This window comes from Pyrus communis, chromosome 11 (genome assembly GCF_041283825.1).
Source record: "Pyrus communis isolate YQ-2024b chromosome 11, ASM4128382v1, whole genome shotgun sequence".
In the NCBI taxonomy this organism is placed as follows: domain Eukaryota; kingdom Viridiplantae; phylum Streptophyta; class Magnoliopsida; order Rosales; family Rosaceae; genus Pyrus; species Pyrus communis.
In genome coordinates, this window is record NC_142575.1 from 24,109,328 (window position 1) to 24,136,879 (window position 27,552).

At 37.7% G+C, this 27,552-nt stretch overlaps 5 protein-coding genes across 8 annotated transcripts; 2 read left to right on the forward strand and 3 right to left on the reverse strand.

Moving 5' to 3' along the window:
* Nucleotides 1-1,585: 1,585 nt before the first annotated feature.
* LOC137741466 (GDP-L-galactose phosphorylase 1) lies at nt 1,586-10,179 on the reverse strand. 2 transcript variants are annotated; one of them, XM_068481172.2, is made up of 8 exons: nt 9,260-10,179; nt 8,769-8,890; nt 8,604-8,663; nt 8,228-8,470; nt 7,955-8,140; nt 7,597-7,845; nt 6,901-7,501; nt 1,586-1,729 (listed from the first exon to the last, which is right to left on the reverse strand). In XM_068481172.2, exons 1-7 carry the CDS (start codon nt 9,381-9,383, stop codon nt 7,142-7,144), a joined length of 1,344 nt encoding a protein of 447 aa, XP_068337273.2. In that variant the 5' UTR covers nt 9,384-10,179; the 3' UTR covers nt 1,586-1,729; nt 6,901-7,141. The 2 variants fall into 2 exon arrangements, with proteins under 2 accessions (XP_068337273.2, XP_088536721.1); XM_088680595.1 differs by having other exon boundaries at nt 8,769-8,934; nt 9,260-9,934.
* Nucleotides 4,523-6,325, reverse strand: LOC148693142 (uncharacterized). The gene is made up of 2 exons (XM_088680596.1): nt 5,333-6,325; nt 4,523-5,006 (listed from the first exon to the last, which is right to left on the reverse strand). The coding sequence occupies exons 1-2, from the start codon at nt 6,177-6,179 to the stop codon at nt 4,978-4,980; spliced, it is 876 nt and encodes a 291-aa protein (XP_088536722.1). The 5' UTR covers nt 6,180-6,325; the 3' UTR covers nt 4,523-4,977.
* A 4,023-nt stretch (nt 10,180-14,202) lies between the features above and the next one.
* On the forward strand, nt 14,203-17,540 carry LOC137742232 (uncharacterized). 2 transcript variants are annotated; one of them, XM_068482042.2, is made up of 5 exons: nt 14,207-14,489; nt 14,805-14,958; nt 15,738-15,788; nt 17,031-17,123; nt 17,259-17,540. In XM_068482042.2, the coding sequence occupies exons 1-5, from the start codon at nt 14,347-14,349 to the stop codon at nt 17,316-17,318; spliced, it is 501 nt and encodes a 166-aa protein (XP_068338143.1). In that variant the 5' UTR covers nt 14,207-14,346; the 3' UTR covers nt 17,319-17,540. The 2 variants fall into 2 exon arrangements, with proteins under 2 accessions (XP_088536100.1, XP_068338143.1); XM_088679974.1 differs by lacking the exon at nt 15,738-15,788 and having other exon boundaries at nt 14,203-14,489.
* Nucleotides 17,541-17,772: 232 nt separating this feature from the next.
* Nucleotides 17,773-21,705, reverse strand: LOC137742230 (prohibitin-1, mitochondrial). Its single transcript, XM_068482041.2, has 6 exons — nt 21,600-21,705; nt 20,971-21,158; nt 20,527-20,643; nt 19,542-19,712; nt 18,531-18,743; nt 17,773-18,061 (listed from the first exon to the last, which is right to left on the reverse strand). The coding sequence occupies exons 2-6, from the start codon at nt 21,145-21,147 to the stop codon at nt 17,885-17,887; spliced, it is 855 nt and encodes a 284-aa protein (XP_068338142.1). The 5' UTR covers nt 21,148-21,158; nt 21,600-21,705; the 3' UTR covers nt 17,773-17,884.
* A 183-nt stretch (nt 21,706-21,888) lies between these two features.
* LOC137742903 (condensin complex subunit 2-like) lies at nt 21,889-26,768 on the forward strand. Of its 2 annotated transcripts, none has more exons than XM_088679160.1 (13): nt 21,889-22,191; nt 22,539-22,640; nt 22,743-22,860; nt 23,001-23,065; nt 23,146-23,206; nt 23,282-23,482; nt 23,803-24,056; nt 24,206-24,344; nt 24,430-24,680; nt 25,235-25,289; nt 25,483-25,628; nt 25,949-26,059; nt 26,238-26,768. In XM_088679160.1, the coding sequence occupies exons 1-13, from the start codon at nt 21,919-21,921 to the stop codon at nt 26,463-26,465; spliced, it is 2,004 nt and encodes a 667-aa protein (XP_088535286.1). In that variant the 5' UTR covers nt 21,889-21,918; the 3' UTR covers nt 26,466-26,768. The 2 variants fall into 2 exon arrangements, with proteins under 2 accessions (XP_088535286.1, XP_088535287.1); XM_088679161.1 differs by having other exon boundaries at nt 25,235-25,265.
* Nucleotides 26,769-27,552: the final 784 nt, after the last annotated feature.

Consider the following 27,552-nt stretch of genomic DNA (forward strand, 5'->3'; position numbering starts at 1 on the left):
AACTGTCTGGAATCGGAATAGGAATGATGTTGAGTCCATATAAGTTGTTTACTAATTCACTTCAATCGTAATGAAAACTAGGTTAATTACTATATTGCCCTTACATAAATAAATTATTTTCATACTAATTAATTATATGAAATTCTTAATTAAATTTATATAATCAAATTCATCTATATAAAAATATATAAATAGGTTTTATTTATTTATTAAAAGATGACAAGAATGATGTTGAGTCCATATAAATTGTTTACTAATTTACTTCAATCGGAATGAAAACTAGGTTGATTACTAAATTTCCCTTACATAAATAAATTATTTTCACACTAATTAATTAAATTAAATTCTTAATTAAATTTATATAATAAAATTCACCTATATAAAAATATATAAAAAGGTTTTATTTATTTATTAAAAGATGGCATAATGAGTGTCAAATGAAGGGCAATGTTAGAATAATAAGAAACAAGTGAGGGCATAATTGGTAGACGAAATCCATTTCGGATTCCTCAAGTGTCAAGGAATTGAAATACCTCCCTCATGTAGGGAGTCCAATTCCTCCAAAATTAGGAGTTGGATTCCTTAATGTGTGTGGACCCCATATGTATTTTGATTCCCCAAGATTACGTAAACAAAGGTGTATCCCATAATCGAAATCCAATTCCGTAAATTGATTCCGATTACGGTTACGTAAACGTGTCCTAGATTTACATATAAAAGGCTCAGAAGAGAAACATAAATAAACAAAAAAAAAGGGTCAACCAAACAAACCAATAAGAGCCCAACCAAACAGCTAAGGCCCAAAGACAGAAAAAAATAAAACCGGTAAACCTGCTGCTTCCGCCTCCGCCAAAATAGTGCATCTTGACTGGCGCAAATATATGCCCATCACCAAACATTGCCTTGCCAAACTCATCATCCAACCCTAAATAGCCTTCTGTGCACATCCACAAAGTAAAGAAACTAGAACTCTACGCACCATCTTGATGGGAAGTATGACTGAAGATCAAAGCTTAGATGAACGATAGGAAGGGATGCCAGTAAAGTAAAAAGAGGAAGATAGATTGAGATGTAGAGCAGAGGAAAAAGCATCAGAGAAGGGAAAAGAAGAGACAAAGGAAGAAAAGGGAAATTGGCAACTGACCCAACCAAAGCTAGAGTTGGCGCCACCGATTTTTTAGCAGGATTGAAAACCCCATGCTAGAGTCGGCGCCACCTATTTTCGTGTGTGACCCATGCATTTAGATTTAGTTGTGGGCAACTTTTTTGGATAACAATTAAATTATAATTTAAATGTAACAAAGACGAATGAAATAATCAAAGAATCAAATGACCATAAATGCAAATTCATTCACATGCAAACACTTGAGTAAAAATTAGACTTGATAATTTCTTACACTATCTATTAATCTAATGATTCGAAAATAATAAGTTGGGATCAACACGTTAACTAATAGGGTCATTATCAGATCACACTTGGATAGAAACTTCTTATTTTCCTTCATGCAGTCAATTATAAAACTAAGGGATCAAAGTAATACATCACGAATTATAATATAATTAAATGTCATAACCAATATGCCCATTTTAAAAAATATTTTTCAACGTCGCTTCACTTATTTCATAACACGTGATGTACATACTTGTGTTTTATGCATACCGAAAAATCTTTGGACCAGGATGGGGTAAAGCATAACCGACATGACACCGTTATATACACAGAACATAACTGTTGCTTTTCAAAGATTTTCTTGTATATTCATTGTAAAGATTACAAGAGAGTGAGAACACTCTTATAAAGAACTACGAAGAGAAGTCACACGGGAGAAGCAAAACACAATCCCTTGGTTCCTGCCTTAGACCCGTGAGAGGCAATTAAAATAAGAGGCATGGGACAAGACAAGGTATGGTAAGACAAGAGTAGGGTTAAGACCATCACTTTAGCCCATAACTTAGCTAAAGTGAGGATGACAACCCATCCTTGAAATCCTTACACCATACTTTGGAAAGAATACCAACCCCATGTATTAAGAAGTTGACAACATGTCACTAAGAAATCAACCTCAGCCATGCATACAACCCGAAACCCTAAAATACAATAAACAAACAACTGCCAATACTCCCCCTCAAGCTGGATCCAGAAGGTTGATGGATCCGAGCTTGGAAAGAAGACGCTGAAACTGATGAGAGGGTAAGGGCTTTGTGAGGATGTCAGCCAGTTGTTCGGTGCTTCTGGTGTAATGTGTCTGGATTACTTGTGATTGCACCTGCTCACGAATGTAATGACAGTCAACTTCAATGTGATTCGTTCATTCGTGAAACACGGGATTGGAGGCTATGTGCATGGCAGCTTGGTTGTCACAGAATAGAGACATAGGAAGAGTTGCAGAAAACCCTAAATCACTTAGAAGACCCTTGAGCCAGACTAATTCACATGTTGTTGAAGCCATTGCACGATACTCAGCTTCGGCACTGGATCTGGCGATGACAGTTTATTTTTTACTCTTCCAGGTGACCAAATTTCCACCAACGAAGGTGCAGTAACCACTCGTGGATTTACGATCAATGGCATTACCTGCCCAATCTGCATCACAGTACCCCATGATGTGAGTGTGATCATTTTTTGTCATGAGAATACCACGACCAACAGACCCTTTCAAATAACTTAGGATTCTCTTTACAAGATTCAAATGATCGATGGAAGGAGAGTGCATGAATTGACTGACAATGCTCACTGCATATGAGATATCGGGTCTGGTGATTGTTAAGTAGATTAGCTTACCAACAAGCCTCTGATATGAACTGATGTCCGAGAGTGGAGTTCCACCCATGTTAAGTTTGAGCTTGCTATCGAGAGGAGTAGTGGCAGGCTTGGACTCACTCATGTTAGCATCCTTGAGGAGATCTATGACATATTTCCGTTGATTAAGAAATAATCCCTTGTCAGAAGATGCCATTTCAATCCCAAGGAAATATTTTAACACCCCAAGATCTTTGATAGCAAACTTTTGTTGTAGTGACTGTTTGAGTTTGAAGATTTCGACTGCATTATCACCAGTAATTATTAAATCGTCCACATAAATCAACACCACTAATGTGCCATCAGTTCCAATACGAACAAATAATGAAGAATCAGCTCCACTTCTTTTGAAACCAGCACTGTGAAGGACTGAACTTAGTTTAGCATACCAAGCTCGAGGCGATTGCTTCAGTCCATAAATGGACTTATGTAACTTACACACCATATCAAGGACCTGACTTTGAGGATGTCCAGGTGGCAATCGCATGTAAACTTCTTCTTCCAGATCACCGTGAAGAAAAGCGTTCTTTACGTCCATTTGGTACATAGACCAACCTTTATTGACAGCAACAGACAGCAACACCCTTACTGAGTTCATTTTTGCAACAGGTGCGAAAGTTTCTTTATAGTCCACCTCAAACGTTTGAGTGAATCCCCGAGCCACTAGCCTTGCTTTATGTCTCTCGATTGAACCATCTGCATTGAACTTGATCTTATAGATCCACTTACACCCCACTGCCCTTTTTCCTTTTGGAAGTTTGGTGATGCTCCAGGTGTTGTGCTGGTCTAGAGCTTTGAGTTCATCTCGCATTGCTTCTTGCCACACTTCCTGGTTACTAGCCTCATGGAAACTTTGAGGCTCCCTGTAACTAGAGATGTTGTTAAGAAAGGCAGCATGCGAAGAAGTTACCATTTGATATGAAACATAACTTGACATTGGATGCTTTGGTTTGTATATATTAAAATCTTGAAACCTGGTGGGAGGCTGCCTATCTCGACGGGGATTGCGTCGAGGTTCTAGGAGAGATGGCTCATTCTCGTGTAACCTTTCAGCCACATCTTGAGAGCCTTCTTGGTTCTCACTGTCTTCATCTTGTATGAACCCATCAGGCTGAGGGTTTTGAAGACTAGTATCAGTGTTGTCATGACTGAGCTCTTGGTGATGTAGATCCTTAGGTCCGATTCTTGGTAATGGGAACAGGTTCAGAATGTCATCCCCTTGGTCTATGATGTCACTTGTTCTATTGAAAAAATAGTTAGACTCATGGAATCTAACATCTTTGGACACAATCACTTTCCTTAGTTGGGGGTTATAGCACTTATATCCCTTTTGAGTGGAAGAATAACCCAGAAAGACACATTTAGCAGACCTGGGATCCAATTTATCTCAGTATTGAGATTGAACATGCACAAAACAAATGCAACCAAACACTTTAAGGTGAGATATATCGATTTTTCTTCCTTTCAGGACCTCTAGGGGAGACTTGAGATCCAAGACTCGACTAGGTAACCTGTTGATGATGTATGCTGCTGTCATAACACCTTGGGACCAAAACCTCTTTGGTACATGCATTTGCAACATCAGTGCCCTAGTTTTCTCAAGGAGATCACGGTTTTTACGTTCGGCTACCCCATTTTGTTGAGGGGTTCCAACGCAACTCGTTTGATGCATAATGCCATGAGCACTCAAATAATGTTTCATGATATGGGACATGTATTCAGTGCCATTATCAGATCGTAAGGTCTGTATTTGAGATGAGAAATGGTTTTTTACAAGGTTATGGAAATCTTTAAAAACTTCTACAACTTTACTCTTAGATTTTAGCAGGTACAACCAGGTGACTCGAGAGAAGTCATCCACAAAAATCACAAAATACTTGTAACCATCAAAAGATTCACTAGTTGGTCCCCAAACATCGGAATGAACTAGTTCAAAACACTTACTGGTTCTAGAAAGAGAGGATTTAGAAGATAATCTAGTGTCTTTAGACAAGTGACAAGTTTCACAGATTATATCATCCTTTCCTAACTTTGGGAATAAAGCTGACAGAATGGGAGAGGAAGGATGTGCTAAACGTTGATGCCACAACCAAGTATCACGAGTAGAGTTTAGCTTGGCTTGAAAACCCTTGGGATTGCTCTTTGACAGGTAATAGAGACCATCTAAGTAGAACCCTTCACCAATCATCCTTTTGGTGGCACAGTCCTGAACAATCACATTGTGAGGAGAGAAAATGGCTAAACAATTCAAGGTGTTTGTGATCCTTCCCACAGATAGAAGTTGGAATGAAAAGGATGGAACATATAAAGCGACAGACTCTATTTCATTAGACATCAACTTGATTTTTTCTCTCCCTAAAACCTTTACTTGATTTCCATCTGCTATTAAGACTTGAGAAGGTTTGGTTAATCTTTCAAATTTTTGAGAATCAAACACATGGTTGGTCATGTGATCTGTGGCACCTGAATCTATAACCCAAAAATCATGTAACATATTTAATTTGAGTGCAGTTTTAAAGGCTTTTATAATACCTGACATGTCTTCTTGGGGCACAGGATTTGTGTCTGTCAAGAACCCTGTAAACTTGCCAAGCATTGCTGTCAATGTTCCTTCTTCCATGTTATGAGTACTGTCTCTTTGAGCACCTCCTTTCTTGCCTTGAAGAAATGACATGAACTCATTCATGAGTTCTGTCGGATATGCTGTGAAGTTCTTGAATGAATCTGACTTGTTGGAGATGGAGGTGGATGCATGATTTGCTCGATGTGGAGCACGATTCACCCTTTGTACACCCTTCATGAAGTCAGGCTTTAATTCTGGATGTAAAATCCAGCAAGTATCCCTAACATGGCTTGTGTTATTGCAGTGTTGACACTTTAGGTGAGGGTGTTTTCCTTTGTACCTTCTTTCGTTGGTTACATATGCCCTAGATTCTGGTACATTTGGCATTGTACTCATGTTCATGACTTTCCTTCTTACTTCCTCACGTTGAATAGTTGCACACACACTAGGAAAGGAGGGTAGTTCTGTGTTCATGAGCATGTGACATCGCAGATCTTCATATGTAGAGTCAAGACTGGACAAGAGTTGGAATATCTTGTCTTCTTCTGCCCTCTTTCGTAACAGCACTGCATAAGTTGTATGAGGGCGATAGGTTTCCAACTCGTTCCACATGGTCTTCATGCTTCCCAGGAGTTGCACGAACGACTTACCATCTTGTTGCAAATCGGAGATGTCCTTCTTTAGTTGGAAGACCCGTGCAACATTATTTTGGCTGCCATACATTTCCTTGACTGCTTCCCATAGTTGATAAGAGGATTCTGAGTAGCTGAAAATTTCAGCTAACTTTCGCTCCATGGACTTCAGGAGCCATGACATAACTAGCTGATCCTTGCTCAGCCAGGATTCATAGTTTGATGAGGAAGCCTCAGGGACTTTGATGCTTCCATTTATGAACCCTAACTTGGACCTGCCACCCAACGCCAACGATACAGCTCTCGACCATGGCAAGTAATTGAACTCATTTAATACGACTGAGCTTAACCTTTGATTTGGATTGACATCCACTTCCTGTGCATTTACGGAGGAAATTTCCGAGGAGCTGTCAGCTGTTGAAGCTGCCGGATTTTCTTGAGACATTTTTGAGAGTGAAAACTAAGGAAAGCAGTATAGCAGGAGCAGGTTAAAGTTTCTGCTCTGATACCATGTTGCTTTTCAAAGATTTTCTTGTATATTCATTGTAAAGATTACAAGAGAGTGAGAACACTCTTATAAGGAACTACGAAGAGAAGTCACACGGGAGAAGCAAAACACAATCCCTTGGTTCCTGCCCTAGACCCGTGAGAGGCAATTAAAATAAGAGGCATGGGACAAGACAAGGTATGGTAAGACAAGAGTAGGGTTAAGACCATCACTTTAGCCCATAACTTAGCTAAAGTGAGGATGACAACCCATCCTTGAAATCCTTACACCATACTTTGGAAAGAATACCAACCCCATGTATTAAGGAGTTGACAACATGTCACTAAGAAATCAACCTCAGTCATGCATACAACCCGAAACCCTAAAATACAATAAACAAACAACTGCCAATAATAACATTATTCACCCACAATAGTAACCACTACAAGGGATTTTACATATCCATAAAGCACCCTAAACAAATAGATCGAAGTTGTTATGCAGAATACACAAACACTGCAAACTATGAACAGCCGACTATGCAAAACCAATTTTGCTTATTTAGGCATCGGCTAGCATCCAATAAAGGTACAGACATTAACCCAAATGGAATACTGCAATACTAGATTCACATTGTAAACACCCACTAATCTGCTCATTTACTGCAGAACAATGCATTCTTGTGTCCCACTCACCAGAGCAGTGCGCGAGCTTTTGTTAATGGTAGTGTCGACTTCTTCATGAGAACGAGGCTTAACTTCTGGATCCTCCGGCAAATTTTCATTCCCATTATTACCAGAAGCAATACGTTCGAAAATAAGAGCATTCACTTCTTGGAACCTCTCTTCAGAAAGGGAAACCTCTGCCAGGAGCTTCCAAGCATTTTCATCTGAAGCCTCATCGTAGTCCTTTTTCCTCTTCAAGACCATATGCCCACTAATTTCCCACACCGCTGGATTCACCTGTGTATCCAGAATCTCTGCACTCACTTCTCCGAGAGCTTGTTTCTCAGCATAACACTGCATTTCATACGATATGCATGGAGGTGAGTGAAACAGCCTATGTACAACAAAAATATTACTTACGAAGCATTTGAGTTTCATTGACTATATACCTGTGGCAGGAGAAAGATTCGCTTTCCACAATCAGAGATAAGGACATTGTACGGTATGTTGTTTTCTTGAAGGCATATGCAGGCATCAGAGACGGTGTAAGACAAATCTTCCATAGTCTTTCCACCCTCAAAAACAAGACCTCTGACAGGATAGTTCAGAAGCTCAGAGACCTTCACCTCAGCATTCAGAGTGGATATTTTCTTGGTAGGAGCCTTCTCAATGGGAAAGGTCACGTCCAAGAAGTAAGCCTATAAACGGAAGAAAATTTGTTTGAGTGACAACTATAAATAGTGAACCCATCAGAAGCTGAATCCAATAATTAACGACAGCTTGCTAGAAAAGTATGGAGTTAGAAACCTGGAAGTGAAGGTGATTGATGGTAGCAAATGCACCCAAGCTGTTGTAACCCAATCGAAAGTAAGGACTCCCAGCTTCAGCCGCCATGTGAAGTGCAAGCAAGAAGCTTTCCCGGTCAATCCTTTGTGGCAAACGCTCAAAAATACGAGGAATCAACAGCACATGGCCATATTCAATAGGACTGACCTGTTAATTGGGGGACAGTAAACGATAAATACCTTTTTCTCAAATACCTTGTTAACAACAAATAATGCACAAGGAGAAAGAGCTTACATTAATGGCAACAACACTCGGAGAATTTTCAACATCAATGGGTGCACTAGGGAAAAAGTGAACTTCACCATCTTCACTGGCTTCAAACTGGAATAGAACCTCCTCTTGTCCAACTTTAGTGAAGTTAAACTTGCTGCTATCAAAGGGCTGGAGGACCTTATCAACTCGAAACTCAGTTGGTCTCTTCTTAAGATGGCGACCCTCATTCAGCTGGGCAATGAAACCATATTGCCCTGCGATCACCTACACCCAATTATCAAAGAAATTGGTCCCCATATGCCAAATAAGTACATAGTACATACACATTGTTCCTCAGCTCGAATTCCAATTCCCATTTACAAAAGCTACAAAATTGAGGAAAAGTAAGTGAATACACCTTGGTTTCACAAGCAGTGACATCATAGCGAAATAGCCCTCTCTGCATGCGATCCTCCCACTGTACCATTAAATGGTAAGCAATTGTACTCCAAAATAATTGCTAAACACAAAAGGTAATAAACAAATCTGGTGATCATTCTTCATCTCCAGTATATCAATTTACCTGCCCGAGAAGCAGCGAGTCAAGAAACGCAACGGGAGGCTCTCTTTTGTCATGTCCGGGCACACCCGTGTCACCATTATTCACGTTCCGCTTCTTGAAGGCATACAATGGAAGTTTTGCCCCTACACAAACCGAAATTGGTACAAAACCCAGTCATAACTAGAGCCTATACCAAGCGAAAAACCATGAGAACCCAACATAAAATCATTTTCTTCAAATCCCATAAAATAAATTTAAAAAAAAAAAGAAAAAAAGAAAAAAAAGAAGCTAGAATCTTTAATACTACTCCGACCCCGTATATTTCGAATAATTGACAAATACCCAGATAAGAACAATGCCAGAACCAATAAAAAAAACACCAATCAACAAATGAAGAATTTTCTTGACAACTTATCACATAGGGAGGCTTGTTTTACAAAACACCTATTCAAGTGCATAACAAATAAAGCACAGAAATTCAAATTCAAAGTGGAGGGCATTTCAACAAATACCTGGAATGCAACATTGGTTAAGGCAATTGCGGCCACAACCCTCGACGCGGCGAGCACCCTCCTCCGCCTCATCTTTCTGGTAATTCGAAACGACGGTGGGAACCCTCTTGATCCTCAACATCATGCTCCCTCCCCTTCTCTCTGTCTCTCTCTCTTTTTTAATTCCCAGTAAAATCAGACACCACCAAACCCAAAACCACCCGAAAACAACAATACGATCTACTCGTGCGCTTTATAGAAGAAAAAAATCTCTAAAATCTCCTAAGAATCTAACCAAGAAAGTCTTAAAAAGCTAATATAAGCAGAAGAGAAAAACAGAGGAAGCAGAACCGCCACCAGCGAGGAAGAGCAGGTCGGAGGGGCTACCGCCTTCGGAAGGCAAGGCACCACGCCCGCCGTGCGGCGAAGGGCTGCTCTCAATTACACAACCCTTTCGTCGTACAGCCCGGACATGAATGAGCGGCCGAGGAGCTCCGTGTATAGCCGTGATGTCTACAACTCGTCGAACCTGGGTCTTACCCCTAAAAATATACCAAAAAATGATCAAACACCTTCCTTTCTTCTTCCTCAGATAAAACCCAGATAGGAAAACAAACCAGAAGGGTGAGGATCGCCTGTTTCGAACTGAATCGAAAAACCCAGACGGAGATTTGGGGATTTAGGGGAGTGAGTGGGGTGTGTGGAGGAGATGAGGGGGTGGATTTATAGGGGTGGGGAGAAGATGGGGGTCTTCGTGGCTGTGGGTGTACCGTCCACCGTGGGGTATGTATTAGCATTTTGGGGATTTTCGTGGCCTTGGATTGTTTGGTGTGGTGTATTTTGGGGATAATACTCTAGCCAATTTAAGCAAACTACGTTTCCGTATTAGTCATGTATATAGAAAGAAAGTAGAACAGTATAGCTTATACCTAAATTGCCCATTTTCCATTGAATTTCAAAAAAATAAAAAGATTCACCAAAAAACCCCACACAGGATAAGTTTATTATTTTTTAAAATATATTTTAACAAAAAACAATAATAACTAACACAACTAAAATAAAAAAAATAAAAAATATATTGTTAAACCAAAAAATTAAATAATAAAATAAAAATAGCCAATTATCATTAGAATATGGATATGGTAAAACGCTAGTATAATCATAATGTAACTAATACTTTTTTTCATAATAATTCCCTTCCTCGTAAAGTAACCTACCTTTTGTTTTATCACAAACGCAAACGTCCACCTTAGGAAATTTCTCAACCGCAAGGACAACATCTCAACGTCCCAATCCACAAAACCCAAAATTCTCACTTCATCTCCGAAGCTTCCCGCTTTAGAAAATTCTGGATATTGTCATTATTTAATTCTTTATTGGCCCCAAAAACCAGGAAAAAGGATTAAAAAATTAAAAAATCTAATCTAATCCCACTTAAAGGACCCCACCACTCAGAAAGAGCGTATATTCTAAAAGATGATTATTTGAATGGATTTGGATTCCATTCGAATCTAACTTGTAGGGATTCTAGAAATCCTCATATTTTAATCATTCATCACATATAGTGCGATTATAAATTATTTTTTATTTAAATTTAAACACAAATAGTACCTAACAAAAATTAGCCGTACAATTTACTATGAACAGTTAGGATGTGAGAATATCTAGGATTCTTATAAAGTGAATTCGAAGAGGATCCTCTTCCTATTTGAATAACTTAACAACTTTAGTTTTAATTGAAAGAACAATTATTTAACATTTCTACTGCATTAGCACACTAACAAAATGGGGGGATAATGTCAGGCTACTCAAGGATGAGTAGAGATTCCTGCTAAAAAATTTTCGTGTTTAAATCATAGAGTTTTGTGCTTATGGTCAGAACTATTCATATTATGAATCACTTTGTAAATATCATATCTGCAAAAATATTAAAACTAAAGTCGTTCGGTCAATCTATTGTACCAAATACAAAGACAGTTTGTAATGTTTTTATTAATTCAATTCATCTGTTTTTACACAATTCAATAACTTAACGACTTTGGTTTTAATTGTTTCTAGCATAGACGATATTTATAGGTGCTATAATTATAATAATTTTGAGTAGAAACTCATATTTATAATTTGAATAGTCAAGTATTGGTAGTTGTTGAATAAAACGGCCAAATTGATGTTTGATAGTAAAGTATTGATCAATTTTGAGATTAATGGAGGGAGTCAATTCCAAATACCATTTTTTGTTAAAAAAATTAAAATAAAAACCTTAATTTGACCATACTGAGCCTCTAAAAAAGAAAAAATAAATATAAAAATATAACTAATCCCACTTGGAGGGACCCACTAACGATAGACGGTGAATATTCTAATGCGTGCAAACAAACACGTGTAAGGCTGCCTGTTGATAATTCAACAGTGATTTGACCATGGCAGCGGATTTTAATATTAAAAAATTAGAGCCGAGTACGAAATTTGCAAGTAGACGGTCCACCATCCACATTCCACAAAGCAAGCACACAAATTTTAATTGAAATAAAAATTTAGAATTCGTGATCCATGAGACCATCTTCAATACTTGGAGTAAAAATTAAATATTTTAGCTCAAAAAATTTAACTTTTAATCCAGAAATAATTTTTCTGCTCCAACCTTTTTAGTCTAAAATTTTAGCCCGGAATTATTAATTAATGAACTTAGGCAATTTTTTTTGTTAAATTAATTTAAAAAAAAAAAAATATGTAAACTATCATAAATTAATTTTATGAACATTTTAATCTAAAAAAATTAAATTTCGATAAATATTAGGTGGAGTGGGCTCCGATTTCTGGGCTAAATTTGGGAAGGAATTTGATCTTGGTTTAGCATTTAGTATTTAGCCTAAATTTTCCCCTTGGGTTGGATTGGGTTTGGGATGAAATTTTGGGGAATAATTTGATTTTTAGCCCACCATTAGAGTTAGCTTGAGGGAATCATTCTACTGTTGTGTTTTGGATGAGGTGGACTTGTAACTTCAAACCTACCATTGATGATGTACTGTACCTTTCAAGTATTTAGGAGCCTAACCACCCTCATCGTCGAAAGAGGATCCAGAGATCTTTTTGTGAGGATTCTTTAATTACGGAAATCTTTCAATCATATTCGTTTATCGCATATTGTATGGTTATATATTATTATAATTTTTTAATTTAAAATTGAATATAAACAACATCTAACGAAAGTTGACCGTACGATGTACAATAAACGAAGGTGATTGGAGAATCCTTAAGAGGATCCACAAAGGATCCTCATTCCTCATCATCAAGCTTGTAGTTTTTTTTTTAATCAATTTCTTGATGTCCAAGTTAGTCATTTTGTACTACGGAATTCATTTTCATTTGTACATAAGTTGGAGCTCAAGGCTCAACTTGCATAGATGGCATTATATGGTTCTCCCAAACTAAAGAGGAACTAGTAGTGCATGTAGTTCAATATCTTAATGAATAGAATGTTAAGTTTTTTATCTATGCATTTTGAATTCTAAACTTTCTCGTCTTTTTTTTTATAATAGTTCGAACTCTCCTCTTTTCTTCCAATAACAGTTAATTAAAAAAAAAAAAAAATAGTAGTCTAAGTCGTCGTCCTTAAAATCAAAGTCCATGCACCAGAACATCCAAGGACGTAGAGGGCCCAAAGTGCTTTGCAAAGCAAAAAGTGGTGGTCCTAAAAAGTAAAGGACATGCCCCAGAATATCCACCAAGGACAATCACCTTATCCATTGTCTATGTCTTGCTCACATGGGTGTGGGCGGTGACCATAAAAAATGGGGTCTTCATGCCAGTTTCACTACATCGCTGCATTATCCTTGTTTCTAAAGCTTGTACCTAAACGCCTATATATTGGTATCCAACGCTAAAGTTTGGTAAATTGAACATGTAACCAACAATAAGAGATATTATACCAAATAAATTTTGATGAATTTTTTGAGCTTGTCGCAATGTGGAGCAACAACCTTTTTAGATAACACGGTTACAACTTTCATCCAAAATAAAGAGTTAAAGGAGCAAATAAGTTACATAAGTTCTAACAAGTTATCTAGATGCCCATTGTTCTATATTTGACAAGTTCAATGACTAATACTCATGATATTTTAGTTCAGGAAGACAAAGTTCCAATTTTCTTTTTTTAATATGATCTCACATTTTTTTATTTTTTATTTTTTTGGACAGAGCGATAAATGATTTGAACTTAACTACAAAAGAGGAAGCATAGTAATATTTGAAAGTGTTTTTGGTGAAATAGATTTTGAGTTCAAAAAGCACTTCAATTGTTATTTGGAAGAAGTACTAGATGGATGCTTCTTGTAGGAAGCACGCCAAGTGTTTTTGAAGATCCACTTAAATTTTTATTAAAGATTGATATTAAAATATTTTCACTAAAAACGTTTTTAATTATTTTAAAAATAATTCCAAACGAGCTCTAGTATATTTTAGCGCTGCAAAGTATCATTCTATGTTAGTGGAGAAGGGCATGTCGTTTTCTGTTTGAAATACGTCAACATTACATAAGGTTTCGGGTCAATTCACACGGCCCTCTAAAATTCGTTCTCATTTGCGGCCTCTCCCCGCACCAACCTATCACTTCCAAGTTTCAACGTAAGCCCTGTCATAGATTGAGTAAATATAAAGACTACATTATGTAATAAGAGTGGAAATTTTTCATGCCTTACGCTGTTATTTAATTATGTTGTAATTTTTTAATACATACTCTTTCTCCCAATTCAATCACCATCTGTGTTTTTTTATCCTTCGGACCCGACTCATTAAGAAAAAAAACCAGATTAAAATACATGAATTGATCAACGTGTTTAATTTTACTTGATATCACAGTTTAATAATGCATTATTATATGAAAATTTTTCTCTAAACATATTATAATTCTAAATGCCATGATATTACGGTACAGATAAACATGTCTCGTATAAGTTGCTCCCATAATTACTTAAAAAAATAATTCGACTTGTTTATGGAGTCAGAACTTTCTTTTTTTTTAACGTCTATTGAGAGCCAGAATCCGAACCGGGTTCCAGCTTTGGGGACGCAACCAGGCTGCAACAACGGACGAGGTAATCGGCGCTTCCATGGACGAGGTAATCACCGCTGCTGATGCCTCATCAAATGGATCTACATCATCACAGCCGTCCATTCTTCCCTCCAATCTCCCCCTCCTCTCTGCCTTCCTCTCCTGCGCTCTCGCCCAGTTTCTCAAGCTCTTCACCACCTGGTATTATCCTCTCTCTCTCTCTCTCTCTCTCTCGGCATTTGAACATGTAGGTTTATGCTATGATTTGTAATTTTCCATTTTCAGGTAATTTGCTTGATGGGTAATGATGGGTTCTTTTTAATTTTGTGAAATTATGTGACAATTTAAGTTAATTGGATGATTAGGTTAATTTACACGCACTGTTTTGTTAAAAAGTAGACGAATTTCAGTTTCGGTTTTGTTAATTCTATCTGTGTCTTTTGTTTTTCCATTTTGGGTATGCTTAGTGAAGCTTTGTTTGCTCAGGTTTTCAAATATTTGCTCGTAGACGTGCAGGTACAAAGAGAAACGATGGGACTCCAGAAGAATGCTAGGGTCAGGGGGAATGCCCTCATCGCATTCGGCGACTGTGACGGCATTGGCAGTTGCTATTGGTTTCCAGGAAGGAACCGGATCCGCATTTGCCATTGCCGTGGTTTTGGCATGCGTTGTATGTAACTCTTAACCAGGTTTTGTTCATTCTTTTTGTGTAGGCTCGCATGCTCACGTTTAAAATCTTTTGGATTGTCATGTGAAATGCTCGACATAATGTCACGATCCCATTTTGTTTGTATTTTTTTGAGCTTGTTGCATTCCCTATAGATTTAATACCCCGAGTTCTTCTTATTAATGTCACATTTTTAAATTTAATTGCATTTGTTTTGCTTCACACATTCATTACTCCTACATCAACTTTCCGTTTGTGATTGGATTGTCGTCACTTATATAGTATATAGAATCATTTATATTGGTTCTGTACAACTTAATCGACTACGCTTGGACCAACAATTTCTTTGATTCAAGATAACATAACAAAAGATAAGTACCAGAATATTGATCTTTGACACATTTGTGAACTGTCGAGTGAATAATATAGATTTAAGATCTATGTACTGGTACTATTAACTTGTTGTTTCTTATGGTTTTACTCTGTCAATTTTAATATCTAAACGCACTCCATTGTCTTTTTGTTTCCTGGGAAGTTGCAAGTCTTCTACTTCATATGTTTGAACTATAGGTGTAGATTAGAAGCCCTTGATACGAAAGTTACTCTATGCGGTAATTGACCTTAAACAAAGATGGAACATGAGAAGCACAATCAAAACTTATTATAATTTAAAGAGATGATACGACTATTCTCAGTTCTCAACCTTTTTTGTCACTTTACATGCCATGCACAATTTCTCATGGAGTTAGGTTTCATGTATATAAAATTACTGTTTCTTGCAGGTCATGTATGATGCAACTGGTGTAAGACTTCATGCTGGTCGTCAAGCTGAAGTAAGAATATTTTGTAGCCGGCATGCTTTGTGAATAATAAAGAATGGGAGTAGTTTGGTGAAGTTTGTTAAGTAAGCTTGGGGTAATGGGATGCTACTGATTGAATATATGCCCATTTGAGCAAATTTGCGTTCGAGTTTCTTCTATTTTGTTTTCTGTGGATGCTATGTGATAATTGTTCCGTTTACATCTTAAAAATTCATTTCTATTCTGGAGACAGTTATTATTATGCATTGTATGCATCGTTTCCTTTGAAGTTAGTGGTCTTTGTAATGTTTCTGTTGGCAATAGCAACACCTTTGTTATATTACTATGTTATTGGGCACCAATAGGCAATACCTAGCTGTTAGCCCGTACATACCTCCTGAATCTAAGGATAAAAATCATAGCACATTATATTATACATTCTTGTTTGTCATGTATTTTACTCGTGTCATTTTCCTGTTCCTATAAAGCACCTTATAGTTGGAGCCTAAGACGCAATCCTCAGGTATTATGGTTGGCAAGTGTGGCAGGAAACATTGACATATCATGATGGCCACATATTAGAGGCACTGCTTTTGTTTTTGTTTGTCATTCACTCACTCTCATGATCTGAACACATCAAATTAGAAAGGAATGATGACTAATATTGGAGCGCCTAGCATAGGTGCAGATGAATAGACACGAATTAGGATTCTCAATATTTATTTAAGTTGCAGTATGTTGATGCGTAAGTAGCAATACGGCCAATCCCATCTTGCTCATTTAAAATTGCTTTCTCCGGGATAAGGCAGGGGTATGTAGAGTAATATGTTATATGCAAGTTATGTCGAAAATGCGTTTCTGTGTTTTGTCCTGAAGTTTTTGAAGCTATGTGCAAGTTATTTTATTTATCCTTGTAGCATATATTGCATAGACACACATGTTCACAGCTATACTGTTTATTCAAAGAAAAAAAGCCATACGACAGTGGATCCATGGTGTATTCATTCTTTACTGATTATGTTTTGTCACGTTTCGTGTTAACGTCACCTAAAATTCTGGACCCTGGGGATTGTGGACTTGTGTCCAACCTTTATATTTGAAGTTATGAACCTTCATCTTTGATTAAAAAAATGTTAGTTGATTGTGGTGGTTGTTTACTGTGTACTTGTTTCGTGTAAGTTGTGTAAGTGTTACTGTATATTTGGTTTGTTTCAATGCTTGTGTTTTTACTGTAATTTTCTTTTCTAATTCAATACGTTATGTTGCTTATTGCAGTTATTAAACCAAATAGTGTGTGAGCTACCTCCAGAACACCCTGTTTCTAGTGTTAGACCTCTGCGGGATTCTCTTGGTCATACTCCATTGCAGGTCTGCTGCATTTGCGTCTTCATGTTCATTCGGCATGAGTCATTGTTTATTCATGCACTTGATTGTCAATGATGAAGAGTTAATACGAATGATCATAACCTGTATCTCTGTTTTGTTCGATTCATATTGCCGCAGGTTCTCGCTGGTGCAGTGTTGGGATGTATTGTAGCTTATCTCATGAGAAGTTCCAGCTAGCGGATGGTTAGTGAAACACAGCCTCTGGCGGTGATTTGCATTGTTGAAAAATTCTCAACATTCTTCCCCCCGCCGATGGTGAAAGGATTTAGCAAAAGCGAAGTTTGTACCCAGAATTCATCTGTAAAATCTTTAGAAATCGTGTTTAATTTCTCTAAACAATTGGCTGTATGATAATCTGATAGTTGATCCCGGGTATATAAAGATGATTTCCAGCTCGGATGCTACCAGTGCCATACATTTTTACTCGTCAGCGTTTCATCCGATAGGCTCGAATTATGCGATTGTTTTTCTTCCATTACAAATTCCACACATTTACTTTCGACCGGGCGAACATCGTGTAAAAAAGGCCGGACAGAGCCGTGCCCGGCTTAGTGTAAATTTGCATCACTGGGCCCAACATTGTTCTTATTCTAGTCAGTCAAACGAAAAGAAAATCGTCACAAATTAGGAATTTCCAGAATACCGTTGTTTCTATAACCCATCACATTACAAAACCACCATCCAGTTTCTTCATTTATGAGTTTTTGAAGCATCCCCACGACCGAACAACTTTGCTTACTTAACTACTGCACATTCCCCTGAATGTTCAGCAAAAGTTCATCGGCGTTCAAGTAAACCTTGTTTTTGGAATCTGAGATAACCTGTGCGATTTCTCTTGCAGCCTCAATCTTCCGTAGAGTAATAAATGCTGGATTGTTGGCAATGGCTTGACCAATCAGCTTCGCACTTGTTGCTTCACCCTAGAAATTAAGCAGGCAAATAAAAGGAGTCAGGCGTTTAATTCAATGGACGAGAATCTAAATAAAATGATTACCAGAAAAGAACAGAAAAAAGATTAATCCCATACACACATTCTACCACTATATCATGTACCAAATTGGAAATCCAGATACTACAGATAAATAGGAGGATGTTTTCCAGCAGTATGGTCCCAATATGTGCGGGGTACGACTAAAGAAACAAATGTTTGCTACCATGTGTTGGCATTTAATAATCAGACAAACTGATTCCTTTTCCGGTCACGTACTTACTACCACTACAAATCTATCAATTCCCATTATCACGAATGCATGAGCAGCCGATCAATGTTGCCGCCCAAGTACTGTCTTTATTTTGAAATACTTTACGGATAAGTAAAAACATTGCAAAAACATGCACCAAAAAGAAAACTATATTCAAAATTGAGAAATTAGCATTCCCCCATCTCACCTCTGCTCTGATAACAGCACTTTTCTTATCTTGTTCGGCTTTCTCCACAACAAATTTTGCTCTCTCAGCCTCTTGTGCAGCTACCTGTTTTGCTTCAATTGCAGTCAGAAACTCCTTCCCAAAAGTCAGGTTAGTGATAGACACATCATCCAGTGCAATGTTAAAATTTGCTGCCCTCTCTGTCAAAATTTTCCGTATCTCCCTACTGACGGCCTATGAAATAATAAGAATACCGTCAATAAACAGTCAGTGACACATGGAATACCATCTCCAATTTCTCCCTCACATAATATGTACACAACGGAAGTGTACAAGTTTGCAATGTACCATAAAGTAAGAGGAAATAAAAGACCCTACTCATAATCAGTACTGCTTCAATTGATTTGAGTTATGGAAATCAACCATTTGAGTTGCATCAGAAAGAATAGATCACCAGAGATGCACAATAATCAAGAACACTTCCCACTAGCCAATGAACTTTTTAACTCAAAGTGAGGAGGATGAAAGCAAGAGCGTCAAACTTGCACTTTAAATCCCAAGCCCTCATACCAATCAACCATTTGAATACCTATCACACTTTTGAGTACCAGCTTTATTGGATTTTGAAAAAAGAGTACTGGCTATTAAAGCAGCACTGCACTTGTTAGACAACCTTCCTATTACTGAATTAATCGGTATTTTACCTTTTTATTTCCGGTTTTAAAAGTTTTTGGTACATTATTGGCATAGATAGTGATTTCTCGCCGGTAAATTGAACTATTACCTTGTTTTCTTTAGATCAAATATCATATTATATATACCTACAACATAACATATTAAACATGCAAAAGACATTTCATTATCTCAAAGGTTAAAAAGAAAAACCAGTACCTAGTTGTGGGAGAGAGAAAGGGGAGAAGGGGATCAAGAAAAAAAAACCTAAAGCGATAACCAATTGAAATAAAACTCAAACTTAACATAACCAAACAGTCCTAGTTATAGCCAAAAGAAAATGATACACCTTATGCTTACCTCTCTCTGAGTAATAAGTTGGCTGGCATTATACTGTGCAACTACAGCTTTCAAAGTTTCATGGATAATTGAAGGCATGACCCTCTCAACATAATTCTCACCCAGAGTTCGATAAACTGTAGGTAATTCGTCTGGCACGGGACGGGTCAGCACTCGAAGACCTACTAACACCTGGAAGAAAAACCAAAATATGTAGAAATAAAATGAATTATGATTAGTCAGTTTGAAAATTTTCACTTTCCAAAACTATTACTGCCCCCTTAAACCTTTGTATCCTAAATTCTTAAACAACACTATAAACACTTCACTGGAAAGTGGAAACTACAAATGGATAATACCAGGTTCAACTCAATACGACAGCAGATAACAATTCTCACACATAAAAGACCAGGAGCAAGAGGGAAAATGGGTGCCCAGCAACATAATGGGTGGGATGAGTTAACGACACAAGAATTCATGAGAATTCTGAAACTTTTGGGATCTGATGGGTAGAATAATAAACACCAAATAATATAAAGCACATAGGAGAAGTCCATGACAAGTGCTCACTGGTTTTGACAAAGAGATCAGTTGATGAAACATCACTGTAGGCATTAGCCACGACAATAACTTCACAAGATTTAAGGGGTTTTGATGTGTTCTATAGATGTAATGAAAGGTGATGCAAGTGTTTCAACCTTTGACATACATAGTTCATGGGGATTGCATTTGTACCTTACCCTATCCTACCTGAAAGTAAATCATAATTGAACTCTCATATGCAAAATAGCCGATCAAATTCATAGAGATAGAGGATGTCATACTTTAGGACCTCAAAGCCATGCTCTTGAAGTTCACTACATAACTTATACAAGTCGATGAAAAAATTGTTTAGGAAAAAATCGAATAACCTCAAACACATACTTTATTACACAGTGGCCAATTTGTATAAATTTTAAAGCTGTTCTGAGAATTTTCCAGGAAAAAGATTAGGATATTTACATACCATCTGGAGGTCACGGCTTCCAGCTTTACTCTCCACTACATAAGGTTTTGCACGAACATCATAGATGACCGGCCTTTCAAACCATGGAATTATAAGGTGTGTCCCTTCAGGATAAACCTGCAACTTTAAGATGTAAATATATTGTGCTGCAAAAGTAGATACAGAAAAAAGACATGCTACAGATAAAGTTATGGACATACAAGTATAGAACAAAACTGTTCAATTCATAATATTGCGATATTCCACTTTTGTTTCTGTTTTGTGCAAAGCATGTGCTGAATTGGACACAGATTGGCTCCATGTGAGCTATATAAGCAATTACAACAGATCTCATTATTGACCAGTCCTCTTAAAGTCGTTCTTAGGTCGTGAAAAATGTGTTCAACAAGATTTTAAAACGATCGAACGTTACACAATTCCCAAGAACTGGAGAAAAGAACTAACCTTGTCTTTGACACCAACAAGACGACTGAACACAATGGACCTATGCCCTCCATCGACATTGTAGAGACTATTGTTAAGTCCATATACACCAAGACTACCAACAACTCCCACCGTAAGCAAAGCAGCAATGCCACGAGCTCCAGGAAGTTTGGGGACTTTCATCTTGTTCAAATTCATGTTTTGGAATGCTGAGTGTGGACAAGTTAAATGCCAGTGTTATTAATCCAAGTAAATCATTCAAAATAATGCCCTTATTTTTCTTCGATTCATGTTCGTGAATCTCGTAGACACTCCCATTTTTCTCTCCTCCTAAAATTTTCTTACCGGCCAAACATAACCTAGAAAATTGGACGAAAATCAGAAAAGAAAACAAACCCAACTTGCAAATCTCATTACTTTGTTACCTAAACAGTAAAACCAGAACGAGTAAACAACAATCGGTTGAAAAATAAGGTCCAAAATGTCGATTTTTCCGCAAATTTTCCTTTTTTCTTTTTTGTTTGCTAAAAAACTTTCTCACCATCCAAACACAAAATTAACAAAGAAATGCACAAACGAAGAAGAATGGGTAGATAGATGGGAACACTAAAACACGAAAAACCGAAAAGATCGAGCAGAAATCACCATACCAGAAGAATCTGGAGAGTCCACTGGCGAACAGAAATGAGATGCACGTGGAGGGTTTAGGGTTTATGGCCAAATTATAAATGCCTAAAATAATAAAAAGCAAGAAACAAGGAAAAGCGAATGCGTGAGGAAGGGGTTGGAATTACCGAATAAACGACATATCGTCTGATTCTCTACAATCCCATGTTTGGCGGGAACCACACACAATACGGCACGTCGTGCGTCGTCTCTGGAATAGAATCAAATTACAAACCCACACGCAACCACCATTCTCCCCTCTTTTCAAATTTACTTCTTCCCTCTCTCTCTCTGCGCTCATCAATGGCGGAGGCAATGAGTCCAAAACCGCCAGCAGCGCCGAGGAGTACGGCGTCGACGGCGAGCCGTACCCAATCGCCTACCAGTTCGCTTTTCGTTTTGTGCTCCAACGACGACCAGCTCGAACGTGCACAGGCACGCGTGGCACGCGCCGCCGCTATTCGTTGCAAGGCGGCTACAGTTTCCGCTCATTCTTCTCTACCGGACGATCGTTGTCTCAGCAGAGAACAGATTATAAAACTCTTTCAAGAATGTATCAAACTCGCCAGCGAAAATGTCCGTACAAACCATCACCACACTCCCACTCCGCTCTGTCTGCTTATCTAATCTATGAAATTACATACAAAAAAATAGATTGCTGAGTGCGTTTAGTAATACAGTTACTATATTTGCTGTTATTGACCAAATTTTATGAGGGTTTGTTTGGTTGCTGAGAAAATGCGGGAAAGCAAAGTGAAGAGAATCAGCATATTATGGACATGGAATACGAAGCATATACTTAAAAATCATACCTTTCTATGTTTTTTTTCATTCCTAAAGGAAAAAAAGCGGCTCATTAGTTTATTTTATTTTCAAAGTTTTCGATATTTTTGTGATTTTTTGTTTTGTTTTCTGTATACTAGAAAATAACCCAGAAGAACACGTGGGAGCTTAAGCTTATCGATCATCTTAGCGACATTATTAAGGTTGGAACGGAAAATGGCGTGGAGACTAATTTTCACAAGGTTTGGAGCACTTATCGTGAAAATTGGTTGGTTTTTGAGATATAGTTGGTGTTTATGTATGTACTTGTGGAGATATTATTGTTATTGGTTTTGAGTGAATAGGCAAGTTGCACATTGGAAGTCGGGTTGAAAATCTACTCGGCGAGGGTGGATTCATTGCACGCTGAGGCATATAAGGTCCTAAGTGGGATGAATCGAGCTCGTCTTGAAGATGAACAAGGTTGAGGTTCACTGCTTCTTTGTGTCACAGATTTTGTGGTCCCTTTTTTCTTTATCTCAGGCAGTTTTCGAATTTATTAGCTTTGAGGTTCACTGCTTCTTTGCTTTGGTCAGTTCCCTAATGTTTTGCTTTGGCGACAGTAACTACCAAGGAGGATGGCCATGTCAGCAGCAAGCAGGGTAGGGAGAAAGAGTCAGAGAGGAAGGTATGAACTATTTGTGTTTTAATTATATTGCATTACAAACTTTGACTGCAAGTTCAAAGTATTGAATGTAGTTGTAACAGATAGATCCAATGTCGACAGTGGAATCCTCCTTCGAAGCTCTTAACATAAAGAAGTTTGATGGTAACTAGACTATCCATTTTGGTTATTATCTTGTTACCTTTTAAAGTTGTAATTTGATTTATTTTTGAACTTTAGTCACATTGGTGGCGGATCCTCTATATCATCAAACGTTTGCACAGTTGGATGAAGGTGGAGCCAAGGGTCTGCTACTGAATAACCTTGGAGCATATGGAGGATGCCAGGTGCTTTCTGATGCGTACGAAGTTCCAGGGAAGTGCAGATCATGTTCATTGCAAAGTACTGCCTTGGAATTGATTGATCTCTCCTTTGCCAAAGGCGAGTGAGATTAGAATCTCTTGCTTCATTTGACCAAATCACCATCTCAGTGAGGTGGCAAATCAACTGATTGGGTTGTTAATGTGTAACCATTATGACTCGTTTAGTTTGACAGCACCATAATATGGTGGTGAGATTGGTAGTGGTGATGATGGTGTAATACCTTATTATGGTGAAATCAAACTAAATGGGTCTTAAAAGTTACCCCTTAAGAACCCAATGGGTTGATTTGCCACCTCTTTCTCATCCCTTCCCCCCTCCCTGCCTTTTTTATTTGTCTTCTCTTTCAGCCATTTATTTATTTTTTGGTTTCTATGTAGAATCTCTTGAGCAGATGGTGGTGGGCATACGCGCAAAGACTGAAATATGTCCTACTCTCAAGGAGATATTTTGCCAATTTGATGAAAATAATCATCGATCATCTCAAGATTTTAATATAAGCCAGAATGCAGATCTCAAAACGGATCCCTTCAATGCTGCGGACTATTACAAATTGAGCATTGATCAAAATGATCATATGGGTGGTGATCAAGAGAATATGAGTTTCGGACCTTCATTTCGAAGTCATCATGAGGTACTTGTTATGGCTATATACAGAAGTCATTTAGACTTTGATAAATGGCTTGTTACATGACACGTTTCCGCCAGCAATTCTCTAGTTTTCTCTATATATTCTTGCTGAATGAAAAAGATAAATGGAATACGTTTTCTAAATTTGCGCAGGATAATAACTCCCATACATCATATGAAGCGGATGTGGATGACAGATTTGAGAAAGTTTCTATGTTTTTGTTTCAAGGTTTGGGATTAAAGGAAAATTCATGGTCTGGTCCTGATCACTGGAAGTATTGGAGGCCTAAGGGTTGGTGTTACAAAGGAAATGACTTTTCGGTTTGCTCTGTTGTGGGTAAGCCTTGATTTTACTGTCTTTGTTTTCTATTCTGTAGGTTCAAAGGAAGCTCCTGCCACTCGAAGCAGACCAGCTACTAATATATCAAAGAACAAAAACTATAAGGAAGTTGAGCTTGATTTCACAGCATCTCTAGACAACGAAATTCCAAATATCTTTGCTGTGCCAAAAAATTTCAAGTCTTTACTCCTACCTCCAAATAGAATACCTGTCAGTAACAGGCTTCCAGATGACTGCCATTATAAACCTGAGAATCTTGTCAAGTTGTTTCTTCTTCCCAATGTTCTGGTAATGATTTCTCCATGTTGTCCAATAATATACAAATCCATTGTTATCCATGATAAAAAATTTCAAGGAAAGATGGAGATTCTGACATGATCATGATCTCATTCCATGTATAGGACGCTAATCCAGGGTAGATAATCCATCAGTTGAGTTTGTGTTAACTACAGTATAAGAATCCGCAAAATAAAATTTGTCAATTAGTTAAAGAGTTGAATACAAATAATAACATGCTATTACTCAGAATATGTTGTACTTGTGGAGTTCCATGTTTCATATTTTGTTTGTGTACAAGCTTAATTCCGTAATGTAGTAAGGGCTGGTTTTGTTATGAGCTGAGCCTAGGTTATGCTAAGCCAATCTTGAACTGTTTATCAGGTCTAAAACCATACAATGGTCTTGTGCCTTCAAACGATGGCCAAATGGTTAGCCTGTCCAAGTTGTAGGCTTAATATTGGCCTTAGGACACTTTTTCTCATATTTCTGCCTAGGTTTCATAAGTTTCTGAATCCTTATGTTGTTTGATGTGGCTAGTGGTAAAATTTCAATTTTTATTGTAGTGCCTTGGGAAGAGAAGACAACAGCATACAGGTATCAGCTTCTTCGTACACGCGGGTGTGTGTGTGTGTGTCAGTTTAAACATCCATCATGATTCAAATGTCTATTTATCATCCACTTGTAATTTTGTTTTAATGGTTTTTTATCTATTGGCTTATGATAGTGATCTTATTTTACTCTAGAACAAAAAGGCTAATTTCTGCACAACTCTTACTAGAATTGAAGGATGACTCTTATTTTTAATTTTCAGATTATAACTCCTGGAAACAAAGTCACAATTTTGATGAAGCATTGCGATCATGGGACGATGAGAGTTTGCTTAGTGGCCAATATAATGATGGATGTATTCATAGCGATGTAGAAGACTCGGATACTCTTGTCTCTCCACCTCGTCAGGTTTCAAATTTTTCTTTGTTAGTTTGTGAATATGAAAACTCTACCTTGGTAGTTGGTGCTCATTTGGAATTTTAGATTAGGTCAGTAGATCTTCCAATAAATTGGGCGAAACTGCAATAACAAAAACCCTGCATGCTGGGGTTGTTCATTTTTTGTTGCTTTCCTGGACATGCAATTGCTTTGTATGTGAACTGAAATTACAATGTCCTCATTGTCTAATGATAATAACGCACTGAGACAATCAATTTTTTGGGAGTGCTGGGCGTTGTGTTTCCGCACTAAGAACTTCTGGTTAAAGACTGTGACTTGTGATATTTCAGGTAAGCAACCTTGAAGTTCAGTACGACAGAACTTCAAAACAAGTTGATGTTCATGCATTGAAGGAAACTCTGTGGGGTCATATGCAAGAATCTGCCAGAGTTCCTACTGCGGTAAGCATATTCTGATTGCATGTGCGGAATTCATATTGTTTTTCTTCAACATGTTCATGAAATTTCTTTCCAATCTCATAACTTAAGTATCTCTTTGCAAGTTACTCAGGGATATATTTTCTTGTTTTATCTGCTAAGGGAGGCTTTTCATTCATTCTGAATATTACTCTACTTACAGAAGGAATTCAAAGACACCATATCCTTCAAGTATGTCCTGGCTACCTTTCCTGTCAATTGCCGAGCTGCAGCGGCTCAGGATATCACGCCCCATTTGTGTTTCATCTGCCTTTTGCATCTAGCTAATGACCGCGGGCTAAGCATAGATGACTGCCCAACTTTAGATGACATGAACATTCATCTTCCATCTCGTCGAATCTCAGATGGCGTGGACCAGCCCTCATCGTAGGCAAAGATGTAGTGTACATTTTGATATGTGAATGTTTGAATCTGGCTTGCCATCGCCATATGCAAGCAACTGGGGCCTTTCGAGCAGTACTCTGAAAGAAACGTAAGCCTATTTCAGTCGCCTTGATTCTCATGTTTTGCTGCATGCTGTTGTGTTGATTTTGAACACGCCCTGAACTTGCCTAAGCTAATCCAGCTTCTGTATATGCTGTTCAATGTGTCTTGTGTGAATTTGATATGAAATATCAGCTCCTAATTTGCTTCCTGTGCAATAATTTTATTTGATTTTTTGCTTGCAACCTAACTTTTTATGACCAACCTTCTAGTTCAACTGCAAACCATATTGTCAATGGGAATGCTAACACTAGTCACGCATCACTGAATGCTAGCCATTGTTCTTTATGTTTCCCGCTTTGGGTCCCAGAATGATCGACGGGTGGCATCTATAGGGCCATGTGCAACTGATGTTGGCATAACTCTTATGTCAATTAGTAGAAGGTATGCAAGGTGAGCTGGGACTGTAGTTTAATGGGACCAATTATATGCAACGTAGCTATTTTAGAAAGCTAGGCTCTCAACTGAAGAGTTGTTTGCTGCCAGTACAAGTTATACAATAATAGGGCTTGTTTGGAGTGCAAAATTGATCTTAATGATTAATTTTTAATTTCACGATACATTGAGATGATAAATAAAAATATTATGACCAGATCATCATCCAATCATTTTTTAAAGAAAAACCTACGGTACTGTTCATTTTAACGAAAAATTATTCACTTCTACTTTTTTAAAGGAGTAGAAGGAACAAGTTTTCTTCATATCTAATACTCTCCGAATCTCCTTTAAATAAAAAATCATTCACTTCTACTTTCAATACGCCTTAAAACTAAGAGGTTACTCGTTCCAATGCAATCGTACATACCAAACGGGCGGAAATCTTGGACGAAAAACACATAAAGGAAACTGAGAGTTATCTGGCGCTTAGTTGGATCAAAAGGATAAGGGAGTATCTAAATCTGTTGGACAAGATTTGTCGGTGCAAAGCACGTTGAGCATTGCTTTCTTTCTTTCTATTTCAAGTCTCCTAAGAT